Below are 19,930 nucleotides of genomic sequence, written 5' to 3'. Positions count from 1 at the left end.
CTGTAACTTGGGCACAAACTAGGGACAATGCATCTTGGCGCCCGGCCACAGGGACACTACACCGGGAGGCCCCACAGGCCAGAGAGGGAACAGGTCCCCACTCGGGTGGGCGGGACGGCGATTGGGGGCGCAGTCCCTCCCACAAGGCCGATCCCCGGGCAGACGAGCGCCAGAGAAGCACAAGCAGGAACGAGGCGACCGGCCTGGGCGGGCGGGTGTGGGGGGCGCACGGCTGGGCGGCGAGGGGAGAGGATGGAGAGCGGGGCTCCGCGGAGCTTTGTTCAGTTACAAGCCAGGCCCCGCTGTCGGGAGAAGCCAATGAGATCCGGGCTGGGGCATCATCTGACCTCGCCCGCTCCGCCAGGAGGGGCTCCGGGAGGGGCGGGGCCAGCCGGCCGGCCCCCGGGGACCCGGCCCGGGAGGTGCGGGGGAGTCCCGGGCGCGCAGGCAGCGCCGGCCCCGCCCCGCCCCCCGCAGGCCCCGCCTCTCCCCCACAAGCCCCGCCCTCCCCGCAGGCCCCGCCCCTGGGGCTTCCCGGGCGCGCGCCGCCCGCCGGGTCCGCGCGCCACGCCCCCCTGCTCGCCGGCCGCGTGCGGAGCCGCGCGCCCCGCAGGCTCCGGGACGGTGGCGGCAGTTGGCGGCGGCGGCGGCGGCGGCGGGCCATGTCTTTCCCGGCCATGGCGAGGAGCTCCTCGAGAGGCAGCCGGGAGCCGGCGCCCCGGCCGCGGAGCCGGGGCCGCTTCTGGGAAGTGGGCGGCGGCGGCGGCGGCGGCGACGACGGCGGGGACCGGCTGGAGCGCGCGGCCGCCGCCGAGTCGGAGCGCTGGGAGCTGCTGCTCCGCCGCGGCGAGCTGCTGGCGCTGGGCGGCCACCTGCAGGGAGCGCTGGAGGCGTACGCGGCGGCGCTGCGGCGCGGGGCCCCGGTGCGGCCCGAGCTGCTGGGCATGCTGGTGGACTGCCTGGCGCTCAAGTACCGGCTCCGCCGCGGGCTGGGCTGGGGCGGCGCGGCGCGGGCGGCGGGCGCGGGCGCGGGCGCGGGCGGGCTGCTGAGCTGCCCGGGCTGCCGGGGCTTCCTGAGCGAGCCGGTGACGGTGCCCTGCGGCCACAGCTACTGCCGCCGCTGCCTGCGGAGGGGGCTGCGCGCGCGCTGCCGCCTGTGCCGGGCCAGCCTGCCGCCCGCCGCCGCCGCCGATGCTGAGGGCACCTCCCCGCCGCGCCCGCCGCCGCCGGCCGCCGCCATCGCCGCCTCGGGCTTGAGGACCAGCGTGGTCCTCAGCCACCTGGCGGAGAAGTGGTTCCCGAGCCTGCAGGCGCGGGCGCGGGCGGCCGGCCGGCTCGCGGAGCTGCTGCACGAGGGGCGCCACCGCGAGGCCCTGGCCGCCGCCGGCGAGGCGCTGCGAGCAGGTAGGTGAGCGCGCGGGGATGCCGGGGCCCGGCGGACCGCGCCCTCCTGTCCCGCCGCCCCCCTCCCCCTCTGGCGGGCGGGCTCCCGGGAGCTCGTCTGCGCCCCCCGCGAGGCCGCCCGACTCCCCCGGTGGCGGGTGGCGGGGTCCCCGCGGTGCGGGAGGGGGCGGCGCCCGGCGGTGCTTCGGTCACAATGGGGATCGCCCTCGCCGCCGCCTGTGACGCGGCGCGGGGAGGGGCGCGCGGGCGCGGGGTTCCCTTGGCCGCGGCCGGGCGTTGGGGGCGCCCCGGGAGGAGCGGGGCCGGGGCGGGGGCCGGGGCCGGGTCCGGGCGGCCGGGGTGCGGGGGCGGCCGGGCGGCCCTTTCTCTTCCTGCCGCCGCGCTCTTTCCGGGACCCGGCCGCCCGGCCCCGCGGGACCCGGCGCGGGGAGACGGCGGCCGGAGCGGGGGAGGTTATCTCCCCCCGCGCCCAAGCGGAGGCCGGCCGGGCAGGGTTTCCCTCGGGCTCCCCTAAAAGTCAGCGGGGCGATGGGGAGCCGCGGGAGGGCGGGATTGCATAAGCCGGGAGGCGTTGTGTAACGGGTGACGTCCGGTGGGCGTGGCGGGGCCGGGCGCCCGCACCGGCCCGGGGTCCGCGCGGGGGTCCGGCCGCCCCGGGGTGTCCGGGTGGGACCGGGGGACCCGAACACGCCCGCGGGACTGGTTGCCGTGGGTGGTGTCAACCCGCCCCGTTTCAGATCGTACTTATTGCTCAAACGCTCTGGGGTGCACCTAGTTGAGGGCCCAGACGGAGCGCTGGTTTCCTGGAGTTCTTTGTCAGGAGGCTCCCGCCGGCTTCCCGGCTCCCGATCAGCTGCGGGGAATGGCCTCTGGGGCTTTTGTGTGTTTCTCCTCCGCCTCCCCACCCAGGTCAGCACGTTTCTTAAGGTGGTTTTAGGCTGTGGACGGGGACACTGCCTGACTTATCCGTGTGCAGTGTAGAGGGGTTCAGTGAATCCGTGGTTCTCCGCCGGGGAGAGTTTACACCGGTTCCCCTCTCTCCTTCCCCCCGACCTTATCCGGAGACATTTTTAGTTGCCGCCCCTTAGGGATCAGTGTTGATACATCTAGCTAGGGATGCTGCTAAACACCCCGCAGTGCACAGGACGGCCACCCACACAATCAGGCCCCAAATGTCAAGCTTGTCATTGTTAAACCTTGTATTAAATAAGCCTATTTCAAGCTTAGGGTCTGTATTTGCATGAAATAATACGTGGGATGGGGCGTTGGGGGGGTGGGGTGGGGAGGAGATAATCCCTAAGAAAATACACGTCTAAAATAGAAGCTGATGTTAAGTAATAGGTAAATTTATAAACTGCCATTGAAAGTATTTTGTTATGCTTCTTTTACCCAAGTGCTTTGTCCTTTTGAATTAGTAACAATATATAAAGTTATTTTGTACCTTTGGAGTTCAAAGCACAAACCTGGTGCATTTTCATATACTTCCACTTTTTTAAAATTTTTTATATGGAGTAAGCAGTTATAAATAGAATAGAAGGGCAGACCCGAAGCAAAAGAACTGTTTGGCATTCAAAATTCTGATGCAGACAACTCGACCTCTCTGGATGATTAAAGTAAGAGGGGGGGAAACTCAGACCGTCTGCCGCTGTCCTGATTTTAAAAACAAGCAGAAGCTAGGGCAGTGAAATGACTTGTCCACAGCCCACAAACAGCTAACTGGTTGTAGAGGCAACAACACTGTCCTCCAGTTCTAAATGTGGGACCAGGACTCATCTTAGATTATAGCTCATCTAATGAAAATGTTTAATATACATTTCTAAGGAGTTTTTGTCACTAGCATAAAATAATGGATGAAGCTTATTGTCATTCTATTCAGCATTATGGTCTTGTGATTTGACCTCTTATATGAGGTGTTTCATAAGAATTTAGGCCCTAATCCATGGAAGAACAGGGAGACCTTTACTAATTAAGGTCTAGCTTAATGTTCTGTGACCAGTAATCTTTTAATTAAGGGCAGTAATCTTTTAATTAACCTTGAATTGAGGGCATTTTAAGAAGTTTATTGATTTTAGAGAAAGAGAAAGGTAGAGGGAAACATAGCTTAGTTCCGCTTATTTACGCATTGATTGGCTGGTTCTTCTATGTGTCTTGACTGGAGATTTGAACTTGCAACTCGGTGTATAGGGATGATGCCCAGCTATGGCCTAAGGTAGTTTTTTCTTTAACTGAAATAGACTCTGAAAGATCTCTTTCTTTTCCAATTTACATAGATTGCACATGGGAATTTTGCCTATTCAGCTATTTAATCCTACTTTTTTGTGACTAGAATCCAAGTTTCCTGACTTTCACTTTATTAGCCTATTTTCCCCTCATTTTTAGGTCTTTCAAAAATCATCAATTGAAAATATGTCTGAATGAAACTAAGGAGAATAACCTTTTTTTATCCTTTGAATTTTTAGTGATAAAAATATGTGTTTAACAGTTTATGCGCACAAATGAAAATATTTAGCAGTTATAAATCTATTTGTATAGTTAGGCTTTAACTTTTCTGAGTTGGCTAGTTAGCTAGATATGCATTTGGATTGTATTTATATAATTGTACTGTACTAAAGATACAGTCATAATGAAAAAGAACCACTATAATTTCTTAATGTACTTCTTATAATGAAACAAGTAAATACTATTAAATAGAAAAAAATAATCTAGTCTACAGTTAGCCCACACATTGAAATTTATCTGTCAACAAGAAAGGAAAGCTTGAAAACCTTTGCCAAAATCAGAAGTTTCCCATTGAGATTACGTAAGTTTCTGTTGAATTGAAATATATTTAGATAACACTTAATCCATTGATCTTTTGGTATTAACTCTCAGATGTTTCATGTCTGTCTTCTCAGTATTCAAGGCTATTATATAAAAAGTCTTGTCTGCATTGAATCTTTACACTTGAATCTATTGAAATGATGACATTTTGCTCTTTGTCTTCCTTTTAATTTTAATGAATTTTTACAGATTTGCCTCCTCCCTGTGTTCGTCCCTCTCCCCTCTAAAGAAGGGAACAGAACAGTACAATTTACAGTTTGAATTGTTTAAATAATAATCATAAAGGGCAGAACACTATATTTTAAAATACTTAGAGAAAGAAGTTTTTGTCTTTTAATATAGTTTCTGTTTATATAGTCCTTGACTACGAAAGTATTTTTAGATTCTTTACAGTATCTGATCTTCACAAAGAATCTTGTAGAGTACTGTTGTCCTCAGAAGGAAATTATGGTACCTCAGTTATGGTACCATGTAGGCTGGTGGTTAAAGCTGTGGATGCTGGGAGCTGACTGTCTAGCTGTGAATTCACTTACCTCCGACCTTGGGCCTGTGGTCTCACCACCCTGTTTTGATTCCCTTATCTGAAAAGGGAGGATAGTATCTACCTCATTGATAGAATCCTACACCCACCTAGGTCTGTTGTGAGAATTGAGACAAAACAGGTAAAGCACTTTGAATGATGCTTGACAGAGTAAATGCCCAGAAAACAATTAAAATACAGGATTTTTACAAATGTAAAAGTTGTGCTACAACTATAAGATGATTTAACTTAAACTGAAATCTAAATCTTGTGATGTCAGGTCTTGTTCTTTTCTCTACCACATTGATAGATTACCTGAGTGAGGGTTAAAACCTGATTAGATTAATTAGTGGTAATAGTTTAGCCTACATCAATAAAACATATTGAAAGGCTTTAGGTAACGGAGATGAGACAAATTATCTGAATGCATCTAAAGAAATGTAAAGGGTTTTAATATCTTAATCAAGGAGGGTAATGTGAAGATATTTGAGTTTTTGTTGTTTTGTGTGTTTTGTTAATCCTCACCCAAGGGTGTTTTTTCTTTCTCCAATGCTTTTCTGAGTGAGTGGAAGGGAGGAGAAAGGTTGGGGGAAGGGGAAAGAGAGAGAGAAACCTTAATGTGTGAGAGTACATCAGTTGGTTGCCTCCTGCACTGGCCTGGCCCTGAGATTGAACCTGCAACCCAGGTACGTGCCCTTGACCGGGAATCAAACCTGAGACCCTTCAGTGGTTGGGCCGATGCCTAACCACTGAGAACACCGACCAGTGCAAGATTTGAATTTAATTAATAAATTTGTGCATGTTACAACTTTACAAAGGGCTTGAAACATTGTATCAAGAGCTAATCTCATTTTTCTATCTACTTTTTAAATATTTTGTAATACTAACAATCACTATTTATTGAGCACTTGTGTGCTGGACAGTGTCTTAACTGTTGTTTTTTAATCCTCATATGAGGCTATTTTTCCATTGATTTTTAGAGACAGTGGAATAGAGAAAAACAGAGAAATATTGATGTAAGAGAAACACATTGATTGGTTGCCTCCTGCAGGAGCCTGCAACCAGGTATGTGCCCTTGACTGGGATTGAACCCAGGACTCTGGTCCGAACACTCTATTCTCTTGTTTAGTCCTCATACCAGTCTTAAGTTGGAGGTATCACCAGCAATCTATAGGTGAGGAGACTGAGGTTCCGAGAGTTACGTAAACTTCTAGAAGAGATCCTACAAGCTTCCAGAATGGATCAGAACACAGATCTGAGTCCAGTGGTTATAATCTTAATATGCCAAACTGCTATTCTTGGACTTTATTAATCATTCACTAATAAGTTGTCAATTGATATCTTTTAGTTTAACTGTGATAACCAAGTACTCCATATTGAACTTGATAAAGTAAAAGAAAAGTTTGATATTTTGGTTTGCCATTAAACTTTGTGAAATAGCTCAATATATAAGTCAGAGAAATAAAAGACAATCAGAAGAATGAGAAAAAGAATATGAACAGGGAATTTTTACACTTACACATGCAGTCAAATAGCCAATAAATACGTTGTTTTAAAGGTCAAACTCACTGAAGAAATGCATGTTAAAATAATGCTGTTTTTAATTTGTATTTTTCTAGGAAACAAAAACAGTTTGTGGAAGTATAACCTAAGTAACGTTTTTTAAACTATAAAAGGAGGGTTAGGATATATTGGAAATTCTGTATATCTACGTAACTTTCTACAGTCATCCAGCTTTATAAAAGTAACTAAGGGAATAAGTGGATATATAAAAAGTCATCTAGATAGATGTCTATGCTACTACTTTTATATTAGCAAAAATTGGAAGTAAAAAATTGAAGAGCAGGGAATTTTCTAGATTATGTATATAGTAGACTACTTTGCAACCATTATAAATTATGTTGACTTAATTACATTGACAAAAAAGCAGGCTTTAAACAGTATATGTGGTATATTTTGTAAAACTACATAAAAATGTAATCCATACACACAGAAAAAGTACAGGTTCTGTGCCAATACTGGTTATTTCTTTGTGGTGGGAAAGATATTTTTAGTTCTTAATTTTTATATTTTTCAAATTTTATAAATAAACTAACATAATTCGGAAAAAAGTTTGTTTTTTGAAAATGAGCCAAGGAAACGACATATTCGTAATCACATATAATCCTACGATTGGAAAAAGATAGGGAATCATGACAGGAGACCTCTGTCCTCAGCCCAGGCATAGGTATATAGCAGAATTTCATTTCAGCTTTTTTTTTTCTGCCCTATGACTCACAATATTACTGGGTCTAGGAGAAGAGAAAATGAGAGCATGAATTGTGGGCCCATTTTAATGAACTTCTATTTTTGTAAATATTTTAGGAAAGCCAGAACTTGAGGATATAAAGTCAGGAAATGATGGAGAAAGCACAAAAATAGATTTTAAAATTAATGCTACGCACATACAGTGAAGGAACACAATCATAATAGGACACTTGTGCCGTGTCGAAACCTGTTTGGCTCAGTGGATAGAGTGTCAGCCTGTGGACTGAAAGGTCCTGGGTTCGATTCCCGTCAAGGGCATGTACCTTGGTTGCTGGCACATCTCCAGTAGGGGGTGTGCAGGAGGTAGCTGGTCGATTTTTTTTTTTCTCTCATCGATGTTTCTAGCTCTCTATCCCTCTCCCTCTCTGTAAAAAAATCAAAATATATTTTAAAAATAATAGGACACTTGCTGGTGCTATAGTGTGCCCTGGTCTAAGTATTTAGTGTGTATTATATGCTTTGGCTGGTCAAGGGCCTCAAGTGCATTTGGCTCTTTTTTTAGAAGTAAGAAGAGATGGTCCTGATCTCAAAAAGTATTGAATTTGAACTCAGCTGATATTTTCCCCCTAATAGATTCACCCAATATAATCATCTACCAATACTTGAAGTTCTCAAGACAGACATTACCTATGAAGAGTTGGGAAGCAGGAGCTTTAATATCTGGCCCTATTGTCCTTTCTTAGTCTCACAGTCTGAGTGTTTTGTGCTGAGGGAAGAGGGGACAGGCTTGCTTTTGCTTTGGTCAGAGTGGACAATTTGATAGGTTGACAGGGTTTTCTCAAAGACAGTCTTCTCAGGCACTTCCTCCAGTGCCCTCCTGGTGAGAGCGGAGCAGTGAAGGCATTGACGAAAGGGTGTGATAACCACCATTCTGAATATGCATTAAGTATGAGGCGATGAGGACTCGCTGTAGAAGAGAAAAAACTGGGACATTTAAAAAAATCCCAGTAAGGGATCCAGGAGCGGAGGCGGGCCCAAGGATGCCGCTGGAAGCACTCGCTGTGGGCGGAGAATTGCACGTCCTGTCCTGGCCTGGTCTCTCCAGCTCTGGTCTGATGTATTTACTACTCACTCTTGCACTGTGTTGGCGCCAGCTGCTCTCCACGTTCTGAGCTCCAGCTGTGCTTGTCAAATCAGGATTACATGACGCTGTTTCACAACAAAGTCAGTTTTTTCTAATTTGATAATAAGCTCCTCAAAGACAGGGATAAAGTACAATCTTTTGAACACTTCCAGGGGCTAGCTTTGTGCTAGAACTTTTCATTCTTGATTGGTTAATCACAGGGAGCTATCATTCTGTGTGCTTTTGTTCAGAGTGATTTCCAGTTATATTGCTGTAAGAAACAAAAGACAAGATGCCCTAGGTGTCTTTTATTTAGGAAGTAAGAAATATTTTCATGAAATATAAGTTGTGTTCTTTAAGGTTTCTCATTGGCATATATTTGAGGGAACAGTGTCATTCCACTTCTCCATCACCAGCCATTGAAAAGGCCTAATTGTTCAGTTGAGAGTTATCTGTAATAAATGAGTAAACCCTGGAGCTATGAGTTTTCTGGTAGTTTATTTAAAAAATATGTTTTGCCCTAGCTGATTTGGCTCAGTGAATAGAGCATTGGCCTGCAGACTAAAGGGTCCCAGGTTCGATTCTGGTCAAGGACACATGCCTGGGTTTCAGGCTCCTTCCCCAAAAAGGGGCATGTCATCAGTGATTCTCATCATTGATGTTTCTCTCTCTCTCTCCCTTCCTTAAGTCAATAAAAATATATTTAAAAAATGTTTTTATTGACTTCAGAGAGGAAGGGAGAGTGAGAGAGAAACTTCAATGATGAGAGAATCATTGATCAGCTGCTTCCTGCATGTCTCCCACTGGGGATCGAGCCCACAACCCAGGCATGTGCCCTGACCAGGATTGAACCCCTTCCTGGCTCATAGGATGACACTCAACCACTGAGCCACGCCGGCTGAGCTAGACTTCTGTCATCATCTATATACCTGTAGTCACTGAGTATTGTATTGGATGAACCAGTTAAGTGTCTGAAATTCCCATTGCCATTAGATACTAATTTGATTTCTCCTATAGAGACATAAAGGACAGTGAAGTAAAAAAAAGCAACAAAGTTTTTTCCCTCAGGAATATTTGAAATTAAATCAATTTGGGGATGGCTCAATACCATTCTTGCTAATGGCAGGGATTAAAATTTTGATCTCTTAATCATCACCCATTTTCTCCCAAACCGGGACTCTTATAGACCTCATGAGATAGAACTTTGGTCACTCTTTGTTACTGTGGAAATTCTCTGTGCAGTAGTGACACATACAGTTGTTTGTAAATAAGGATTCAGAAACTAGGCTGTAAAATAATTACAATTTATCATAAAAAGGCAAATCTTCTAAATATCCAAGATGTCTTTTAAATCTATATAGCATGCCCTATTAAAAAAACACATTTCTTTTCTTAGAGTTGATTATTCATATTCTAAAAACAATTCCAGTGTTTTTAAGAACCATAATTTCCTCCACTAAAATAGCGTACATAGTGATTTCATAGGACTTCTAGATAAAATTTAGCATGTAAGTAGGTTGCACCTGTAGTGTGCTGGGTTCACAACCTTTGGTTTGGTGGTTATCGACTGGAACCATGAGAGCGGTTATTAAATCTAGTATGATGTATTTTGTGGATTGTACAATAATATTTTAAAAGCAGTCAACTTTTATAACATTTATTTCAGAGCCCAGCAACTTGATTTTAAAAATTTACCGCGCTGAGTCCTATGCTGGCCTCGGAGAGTTCAGAGCAGCCATAGAGGATCTGAATGCAGTGCTCTTTCAGCTGCCAAATTGGCCCGAGGTAAATGACTGTTTTACATTTTGCATACATTTTAAAATCTCAACTGTAAGGAACATGCATTCAGTTATGGTTATATGTTTTAGCAAGATGGTATGGTTGAATCTTAAATATAGAAAGTTCTCAAAATCTAAGATCAATACTTTGGATAACAATCATCTGATAGATTTGTAACTTGTAAGAGATCTGTTTCCTAGCTAAAGAACAACTGAATTCAAGACACAGGGAAAAAGAGACTCTAGTATACAGAATTTCCTCAGACTTACTATTGGCCATGTTGTGAAGATGGATACAAACCGGCCATTGGTGCATGGGGTTTGTTAATGGAAAGAGAAGAGGCCCTTGAGGCTGGAGAATTGATTGGGGCCTTTTGATGGGAACCAGATGGTTAGGGGGCCAAGGAGCTGGCCTTTCCATGGTTTAAAAAGACTTGGCGGCACGTATACAATCAGTTTACCATTTGTCCTTTTTATCAAGTTGCCAAGGCACATCAGTCCATCTCCCATATGTATTCTTTCTTTTTAAAAAAAAATATATTTTATTGATTTTTTACAGAGAAAAAGGGAGAGGGAAAGAGAGTTAGAAACATCGATGAGAGAGAAACATTGACCAGCTGCCTCTAGCACACCTCCTACTGGGGATGTGCCCGCAACAAGGTACATGCCTTTGACCGGAATCGAACCCGGGACCTTTCAGTCTATTCACTGAGCCAACCCAGTTAGGGCTCTAATATGTGTTTTTTATGCTAGAAGTTACTCTTGTGACTTTTTCCTCCACTCAAAACTGTGCCTTAGAAGACAGGACAGTAAGGATGCTCCAAAAATTATAAATTAACAAAAATTAAGCAGAATTCCATGCTGGCATGATGGGTTAGTACCATGGTTGGCGAACTGCGGCTCACAAGCCACATGCAGCTCTTCCACACAATACCTCGGCCCGGGCGAGTCTGTTTTGAAGAAGGGTCGTTAGAAGAAGTTTAAGTTTAAAAAATTTCGCTCTCAAAAGAAATTTCAGTCGTTGTACTGTTGATATTTGGCTCTGTTGACTAATGAGTTTGCCGACCACTGGGTTAGTACAAGGCACGTATATATTAAGAATAAGAGGGAAAATGATCTGTATGGACAACTTTAAAACTTTAAAGGAAGAAAGAACCCTTGGACTTAACACTGGAGTGATACAATTAGAAAGGTGATTGGAAGTCATTTTCTTGGCCTCAGTTCCTCTCTAAGTGCCTCTCCGGGGCAGTGTGACTCAGACTCACTCAGAGTTCAAAATGAGCATTTCTGAGCACACCTTTACTTGATATTGATTTTTTAAAAACACAATTCTACAAATAAAAGTACTGCCTATGTGCTCTATTGAAGGTCTACTTCAGGAAAGGAAAAGTGCTCCACGATGCTGGCTTTCTAGGTGACGCCTTACAGCTGTTCCTGCAGTGCTTGGCCCTCGACGAAGACTTCGCACCTGCAAAGCTGGAAGTGAAAAAGGTAATTGGTTCCCCAACTTCAGTAGTTTAAGGCAGGGCTAAGACATAGTTCTTTTAAAAAACCCTAATTAGAAAACTGGTAGAAGAACGTAAGGAATCTGTAAGTCAAATTTAGTAGCAATTGGATAGGTGGTTTTCAGGTTCATATACGTAGTAAATTAGATTCTTACTGAAATAATTTCATTCAGAGATATTTAAATGCATTATTTTTACTTAGTTAAATTTAGATGTTCCTTAATAGTCTTTTTAATCCGAGCCAGACGAGTTATCCTTAATTAAACATTGCTGTCACGATGTTTCTGCTCAGGAATTTTTATTGGCCTGCCTTTTGCCTTTCATTTCAGGTCTGACCTTGGCTTACTCTCCACGGGTGCCAATAGTATTGCTCTAGTCAAATTGTTTCCTGATTTTTCTGAGCAGTCCATCTTCCACTTTCCAAAGTTTGTTCTGTGCTGTGTTAGTAGGTGTTAATTAAAAGAAAAAGGGAAGGGAGTTCTCTGATCAAATGATTTTAGGAAACATTGGGTTAAACCAAGTTAAAGAGGTTTCTTCAAAACTCAGAGGTTTCGCAATACTGGCATGACAGTGGCATTCAGCTGTTGTCAGAGTTATTCACAGAGCATTTGGAAAGACGAGTCATTGAACATTTTTTGGGGAAATCAACTCTAATACAATTTCAATGCCCAGTCATGATTCTTCCCTTAATATCCTAAAAACATGCTACGTTATTTAATTACTTTGCTGTGTTTCTTAGAGAATGATGTTTTTTTTGTCGGAATCTTAGGTGCATGGTAAACATAAAGATTCCTGGGCCCTACACAGAGCTTTGGAGTTAGAATCTCTGAACTGGGACATAGATTAAGAAGCACCTTGGCAGAGTCTTGTGTTTACTGTTGTGTATTTTATGACAAATCTCTATTTGTTAGCCTTTCTTCCTGATGAGATTGCTGTAAGGGCTTCTAATTTGTATTTTCCATGCTGTTAGATATCCTTATATATCTGTAAATATTTCTTTGTTGGTTAATAAGGTCAAGTGAATGCAAAATAACAGATGCTTTGAAATATTTGTTTTTCCCCAATAAGCTTGTAAAATTGTGGTATAAATTACATCCATGAGTTTTGAGAAATTATAAACTCATGTAACAGCACCCCATTCACAATATAGATACCTTCATCACCCTAGAAAATTGCCTTGTCTCCTTTCCAGTAGATTCCCAGAGGCAACTACTGTTCAGATTTCTATCACCATGAGAGTAGTTTTGCCTGTTCTAGAACTTCATATACACAGAATCATAGAGTACTCTTTTATGTCTGACTGCCCCCCCCCAGCATAGTATTTTTGAAATACATTCAGTAATTTAAGAGTTTTTATTGTTCACGAGGTATTCCATTGGTGTTCACAGTGAATAGTGATTTTCATTTAGATTATTTCCAGTCGCTACTATGAACATTCTTGTCCCAGTCATTATGTGGACATATATTTTACATTTCGTTGGTAACCAAATAGGAGTGGAGTGGCTGGTTCTAGGGTAGTTGTGTTTTCACTACATGTTTTTAAATCAAAGGAAATGTGAAATATACAGATTTTTAAATGTTTATTAAATGGGGTATTTCTTGAGCACCTACCAGATATACACACATATTTACATTGTCTATATTTCCTCTTATTTACATTGTAACAATCATGAAAAATTCTGACTTTTGTGTATTTGAGAGCTAACACAGCTAAAAAAACCCAAGAAAACAAAAACCCAAACCTTTAAATTTAGACTTTAGGAAATGCTCTACTGAACACATAAATAGAGCTTGTTTGACAAACAAAAAAATTTGAATCCCTCTCATTTCCTTGAACCTGGTTCTTCTCCTGTCTTGACCTACCCTGTTTCTTTGAGAGTTTTGCATCTACTCCTGATAGAAGTGCCCAGATATTTTGACACTGCAGCTGTGACTCCCAGCTGTTATGGGGCAGCTGCTGTTTAGTGCTTCCAACCGAAAGCTGGCATGGTGACTGCCCAAGCGGGTTAGTTGTTCAGCAAGAAGCAAAATTCATTGTAAATACATGAAGTTTTAAGAGTTCTGTAGTTGCAGGTCTAAGTTCTTTAGTTTACATAAACACCTCAAGCCCAGCCTTAAAATATACATCAGGGGTAAACTGTGAGCTTTTTGATCTTTGCTGATCTCCAGAGGTAAATATTTCCTACGTAAGAGCTCCTCTTTTTTCAGTTCTTACACTAAAAAGTCAGCCTTCACCTTGGGTCCCTCCTCAGGTGTCCAGGTGAACCACACCCATGTCTTCCTTTTGAGCCATTTCTTTGAGATGATTCTTCTCCATTGAGGCACACTTTGGTTTTGTAAGACTTTTAAAAATATTTTTTATTTGTGCTTATTACTTAATCTGTTCTTTTCCTGCTCATTAAAAAATGTCTGCTACAAATTTTCTCAAAATTCTTAAATATTGGGTAACTTTATATTAAATTATCCTAACTGAATAGTTTCTATTTTTATTACTTTTTTAATATTTCTCTTTCAGATTTTATTTGATTTATTATCACCTGAAAACTTAAAAGAAGGCCTGAAGGATTCTTCCTGGAGTTCATTGCCATGTACTAAGAACAAACCTTTTGGTTTTCCGTCAGTAATGGAAGAGTTTCACTCTGCCAGTGAGCTTAGCCCCGTGCAGGTAGAGTGAGAAAAGATCACATGGGTTCAGTGTATCTGCCTCTTTACAGTTTAAGATCTGCACTTCCCTCCTTTCAATACTAGAATCTGTTTAGGTACTTTTAAGCTATTTAATGTTGTCTTAGTAGGATTTTTGTCTATAAAAATTTATTTCACACTAAAAACTTTTATGTGAAAAGACTTGTTCATTAGTCACCATTTTAGGTCACCTGAATGTTAGAAAATTTTTAAATTATTTATTTATTTATTGTCTAAAGTTTTACATATGTCCCTTTCCTCCCCGCTTGACCTGCTTGACCCCCTCTCCCCCAGCCATTCCCACCCCGGGCAAGCCCCCACCGCCCCAGAGTCTGTATCCATTGGTTATGCTAATATGCATGCAGACAAGTCCTTTGGTTGCTCTCTAACCCACCCACCCTCCCCTGCCATTTGTCTCTGGATCTATTCTTGTTCATCAAATTATGTTAATCATTATGTCCCACATATGAGTCAGATCATGTGATATTTATTTTTCTCCAACTGGCTTATTTTGCTTAGCATAATGCTCTCCAGTTCCATCCATGCTGTTGCAAATGGTAAAAGTTCCTTCTTTTTTAGAGTGGTGTAATATTCTATTCTATTGTGTAGATGTACCACAGTTTTTTAATCCACTCATTTGCTGATGGGCACTTAGATTGCTTCCAAATCTTAGCTATTGTAAATTGTGCTGTTATGAACATAGGGATGCATATATCCTTTCTGATTGGTGTTTCTAGTGTCTTGGGATGTATTCCTAGAAGTGGGATTACTGGGTCAAATGGATGTTCCATTTTTAACTTTTGAGGAAACTCCATACTGTTCTCCACAGTGGCTGCACCAGTCTGCATTCCCACCAGCAGTGCGGAAGGGAGTGTTCCTTTTTCTCCACATCCTCGCCAGTACTTGTCATTTGTTGATTTGTTGATGATAGCCATTCTGACAGGTGTGAGGTGTTGTTTTGATTTGCATCTCTTGGATGATTAGTGACTTTGAGCATGTTTTCTTATGTCTCTTGGCCTTCTGTCTTCTTTCGAAAAGTATCTCTTTAGGTCTGTTGCCCATTTTTTGGTTGTGTTGTTTATCTTCCTTTTGTTAAGTTATATGAGTTCCCTGTAAATATCGGAGATTAAACCCTTATCAGTGATATCATTGGCAAATATGTTCTCCCATGCAGTGGGCTTTCTTGTTCTTTTGTTGATGGTTTCTTTTGCTGTGTAGAAGCTTTTCATTTTGATGTAGTCCCATTTGCTTATTGTCTCTTGAGTCTCCATTGCCTTAGGAGCTCTGTTAGTAAAGTTATTGCTACAGCATATGTCTGATATTTTGGAGTCTTGTAGGATTTTTATGATTTCCCATCTTACATTTAAGTCCTTAAGCCATTTTGAATTTGTTTTTGTGTATGGTGTAAGTTGGTGATCTAGTTTCATTTTTTTTTTTTTCATGTATCTGACCAAATTTCCCAACACCATTTATTGAAGAGATTGTCTTGATTCCATTGTATGGTCTTGCCTCCTTTGCAAATATTAATTGAGCATAATGGTTTGGGTCCATTTCTGGGTTCTCTGTTCTGTTCCATTGGTCTATATGTCTGTTCTTGTACCAGTACCAGGCAGTTTTGAGAACCATGGCTTGGTAATATAGTTTGATATCTGATATTGTGATCCCTCCAACTTTGTTCTTTTTTCTCAGGATTGCTGTGGCTATTCCCATCTTTTGTTTTTCTTTTTATTCCAGATGAATTTTTTTAAAACTATATTTTATTGATTTTTTTACAGAGAGGAAGGGAGAGAAATACAGAGTTAGAAACTTCGATGAGACAGAGTCATCGATTAGCTGCCTCCTGCACGCCCCCCTACTGGGGATGTACCCGCAACCCAGGTACATGCCCTTAACTGGAATCGAACCTGGGACCTTTCAGTCCGCAGGTCGACGCTCTATCCACTAAGCCAAATCGGTTTCGGCCCAGATGAATTTTTGTAGAGTTTGTTCTAGATCTTTGAAGTTTGCTGTTGGTATTTTAGTGGGGATTGCATTGAGTCTGTAGATTGCTTTGGGTAGTATGGACATTTTAATGGTGTTGATTCTATCATGTTAGAAAAGTTTTAGTCTCTTGGAAAATGGGGAACATTGTATTTATTTTAGTTTCCTCAGAGTAGGAACAATTATATTAGCATAACTGCTTAAGCCTCACTATAATATAGGTTAGCTGGATGTCTAGGGCTATATAAGTACTGGCAAAAATAATTTATTTGCCAGGGTCTTAGAATTAAAAGTTGGTGCTGTTGGACTGGCTAGGGTGTGGCTCAGTGGTGGGACATGGACCCATCAACCAGGCAGGAGTCATGGTTCGATTCCCAGTCAGGGCACATGCCCAGGTCATGGGCTTGATTCCCAGTAGGGGGTATGCAGCTGATCAATGATTTTTCTCTTATCATTGATGTTTCCATCTCTCTCTTCTTCTTTCCTCTCTGAAATCAATAAAGAAAAACATATTATTTTAAAAAGTTGGTGCTGTTAAATGAACAGTTAAAATGGACATTATAAATTACTGAAATTTCATTTTGGTTTGATTCTTGGTGAGAGCAGTAAAGGATAGTGAAGAAATACAGATAGTCTTGTTATTGTATTTTTGCAGAATGAAGAAATACCTGAGGCCTCGGCAGAGCCTGTCAAAGGAAGCTTAAACCGTGCTCGGTCAGCACAGGCTATAAATTCCACAGAAATGCCAGCCCGAGGGGATGGCTTAAAACGAGTGTCCTCAGAACCTTTGCTCTCTGTTCAAGTAAAAGGTGCCCTCCTGAAAAGAAAGCTGTCTCTCTCTGAACAGGACGTGATTGTTAATGAAGATGGAAGAAGTAAGCTTAAGAAGCAAGGAGGTAAACCTTTCACTGCACTCATATAAAACGTTTGTTTATTTATTTAGAATGACCTTTAAACTTTCTCACCAAAACAACCCTGTCGTTTCTTTGTTTAAATAGAAATGCCCAGTGAGGCCTGTACCTTTTCATTAACTTACGGCGACATCCCAGAGGAATTAATAGACGTCTCAGATTTTGAGTGTTCTCTCTGCATGAGGTATGTAAAATTTTTTTACAAGATGAATATTTTATATTAATGTAAATGAAATACAGGGTAGATAAAGATAACCTACTCAGTAATAACAGATAATGTAAGTGGACTAAATGTGCTAATTTCACTCCTAGCTTGACCTTTCATACTTTGGACAAATAAATTCAATATATGAACCTCTGGTTTCCTTATTTAGAAAGTGTTTGCCTAGCCTCTCTCACAGTGTTATAAGAATCAAATGACTTAAACATAAAAAGTTCCTGGAAAATTGTGAAGTTTTATAAAGGCTGTACTTTAAAACATAGAAATACTGTAAAAATATAAAATATTATTGTTAAAACATAGAAATACCCGTGATTTTATATTTGGGTAAGGATTCTAATTCTGTGCTGTGTGAGTCTGACTCATTAAAGAACCACTGGATAAGGATTTTCATTATGTGGAGTGCTTAGAATTCTAAAAGACCGATGGTTTGGAAAGAACATTTTCCACTTACATGAGCTGTGTGGCGTCAGAGGAACAGGGCCCCCAGAGTCAGGAGACCTGGAATCGGCCCCACAGGCTGGTGGTAACTGGCTGTATTCCCAAGCAAGTCTCTAATCGGAGCCTAGGCTTCTTCCTTTCTGAGGTGGGGGATTAGTCCAGACAATTTCTTACGTACCTACGTATCTAATAATACTTCCAGGAAATCATACTGTAAGTAAAATTAGTTTTCCCATGTTATCTGAGTATTGCCTTTGGTATTAAGCCCAATATTTCTTTAGTAGTTAACTGTAATAGTTATTGGATTATTCCTTTCAATGAATTTTACAGAGTATGCCTTTTATAAGCTTATTAAGAAAACGAATTTCAAAGAGATAAGAAAATAAGAATTTATACGAAGGCTATTTAGTGGTTATGAATTATCTATTTTACATTAAGTCTTGAAAATCTGGTATGTATTTTACATTTATGATGCATCTTCGTTTGGACTGGCCACATTTCAAGTGCTCGGCACCACATGGGGCGAGTGGTTGTTATAGTGCTGGTGCAGCTCTGGGAGGTTGGCAGGTTTTGATAGAGAACTTTAAAAAAGTTCTTCAGGAGCATTTTGTGTAATTGCATTAACCACTGCCCCCTTCTTCCTCTTCTACCCATCAGACCCTCCTTCCTCCTTCTCTAAATAGGGATTAGTGTTATGGTTCTATTAATAGTTTGTCCATTTTTTCCCAATAAACAGTTTAATGTGAAAACTAATATGTACTTCATGCATTTTGGTTGATTTCAGGTTGTTTTTCGAGCCAGTAACAACCCCTTGTGGACACTCATTCTGTAAGAATTGTCTTGAGCGTTGTTTAGATCATACACCATATTGTCCCCTTTGCAAAGAAAGCTTAAAAGAGGTAAACATTTTATCTGTTTATTGGTCTCAAGTTTGGCAACATGGTTTTATTTCTGGTCAGCCAGAGAAATAGTGATTATGACGTTCAGAACAAATTACATTATATATGCTGAGTGACTGCAAAGGATGATGCCTCCGTACCACATGAGCGTGTTGGAGAAAGTGAGGTTAGAGAGGGTAGGGAAAGCAGAGAGGACCTGGAGACCAACCCTTTGGTACTTAAATGTTTTTAGCAAAGCGGGTATATGGCCACATACCAGGTCAGGAATTGGTTCAATATTAATGATGACAATATTGGGGAAACCCCTAAGAATAGGCTGGATTTCTGGCCTATTTCAGTCCCATTAACATCTGGAACAGTTCTGTTCAGTAGACTTTGTGCACTGATGGAAATGTTCTATTTCTGTGCTATCCAACATGTTGCTACTAGCCACATGTGAATATTAAGCACTTGAAGTGTAGTTAATGTGCCTGAGGAATTGGATTTTTAAGCCATGTAAGTAGGCACATGGACTGGCGGCTGCCATGTTGGACAGGACAGCTCTAGAAAGCGGTTGGCTGGGAAGGAGGGGAGGCACAGAGTCCACAGCGCTCCTATAGAGTCCGGGGTCAGCGCCAGTGCCTGTGAGAGGAAAGCAGCAGATCCCAGGGGGAAGAACAACACCCTGTCAGTCATGCAAGGCAGGTGGGGACCCTCTGAGTGAGGCCAATCCTTGGGGTTCTGTGCTCCGGCTGCGCTGGTAGGTTGATCAGGGGAGAGCAATCCTGTCTCTGGTAGTCAACAGGTTGTTTAAAGAAAAAGTATCTTCCAGGTATTAATAAGAAATTGATAAAACCATTTTGCTAACATACATAGCTATTTCCTGTATACATAACACAGCCCTGTGTAGGTACCATAATATATGTGCATTATGTTTGATATGTGTCTTTTAGAGCAAGCTGATATGTAAAAAACAAAACCACGTACAGAACATTCACAAAGTCAAGAAACTATATAAACGTATTCCTAAAGAATTTGTTAACTGCATGTTCAATAAATACTGTTTTCAGGTGGAGTATTCTCAATATGCTTTCCTGTGTCCCCAGAGTTTTTAGTACTCTCTAATATAATTTTATTTTACATTTTTACGGATTTTAGAGCAAGGAAAGGAGGGAGGTAGGGAGAGAGAGGAAGAGAGAGAAACATCAATTGGTTGCCTCCTGCATGTGCCCTGACCTGGGATTGAGCCTGCAACCTGGGTATATGCCTTGCCTGGGAATAGATCCTGCTACCTCTCTGTGTATGGGACAGTGCTCCTACCCATTGAGCCACATTGGCCAGGGCCCTAATATATTTATTAAGCTTTATTTTCGATTAATAATTAGGTATGCAGCTCTAAATTTAGAGATACCTCACCTTAA

At 42.6% G+C, this 19,930-nt stretch overlaps 1 protein-coding gene across 5 annotated transcripts in view; it reads left to right on the top strand.

The window, feature by feature from the left end:
• Positions 1-555: 555 nt before the first annotated feature.
• LONRF1 (LON peptidase N-terminal domain and ring finger 1) overlaps positions 556-19,930 on the top strand; it is a 32,132-nt gene continuing 12,757 nt past the window's right edge. The window contains exons 1-8 of one of the 5 annotated variants that reach the window (XM_036456127.2): positions 572-1,404; positions 9,781-9,899; positions 11,261-11,383; positions 13,913-14,062; positions 16,715-16,955; positions 17,058-17,154; positions 18,416-18,530; positions 19,463-19,579. In XM_036456127.2, the coding sequence (XP_036312020.1) occupies positions 663-1,404; positions 9,781-9,899; positions 11,261-11,383; positions 13,913-14,062; positions 16,715-16,955; positions 17,058-17,154; positions 18,416-18,530; positions 19,463-19,579 (1,704 nt within the window). In that variant the 5' untranslated portion in view covers positions 572-662. Of the gene's footprint in view, positions 1,405-9,780; positions 9,900-11,260; positions 11,384-13,912; positions 14,063-16,714; positions 16,956-17,057; positions 17,155-18,415; positions 18,531-19,462; positions 19,580-19,930 lie in introns of all 5 variants that reach the window. The other 4 variants (XM_036456132.2, XM_036456128.2, XM_036456130.2 and 1 more) reach the window with 4 other exon arrangements.

This window comes from Pipistrellus kuhlii, unplaced genomic scaffold (genome assembly GCF_014108245.1).
Source record: "Pipistrellus kuhlii isolate mPipKuh1 unplaced genomic scaffold, mPipKuh1.p scaffold_m20_p_3, whole genome shotgun sequence".
NCBI lineage: Eukaryota > Metazoa > Chordata > Mammalia > Chiroptera > Vespertilionidae > Pipistrellus > Pipistrellus kuhlii.
This window is presented reverse-complemented; position numbering and strand designations above follow the sequence as displayed.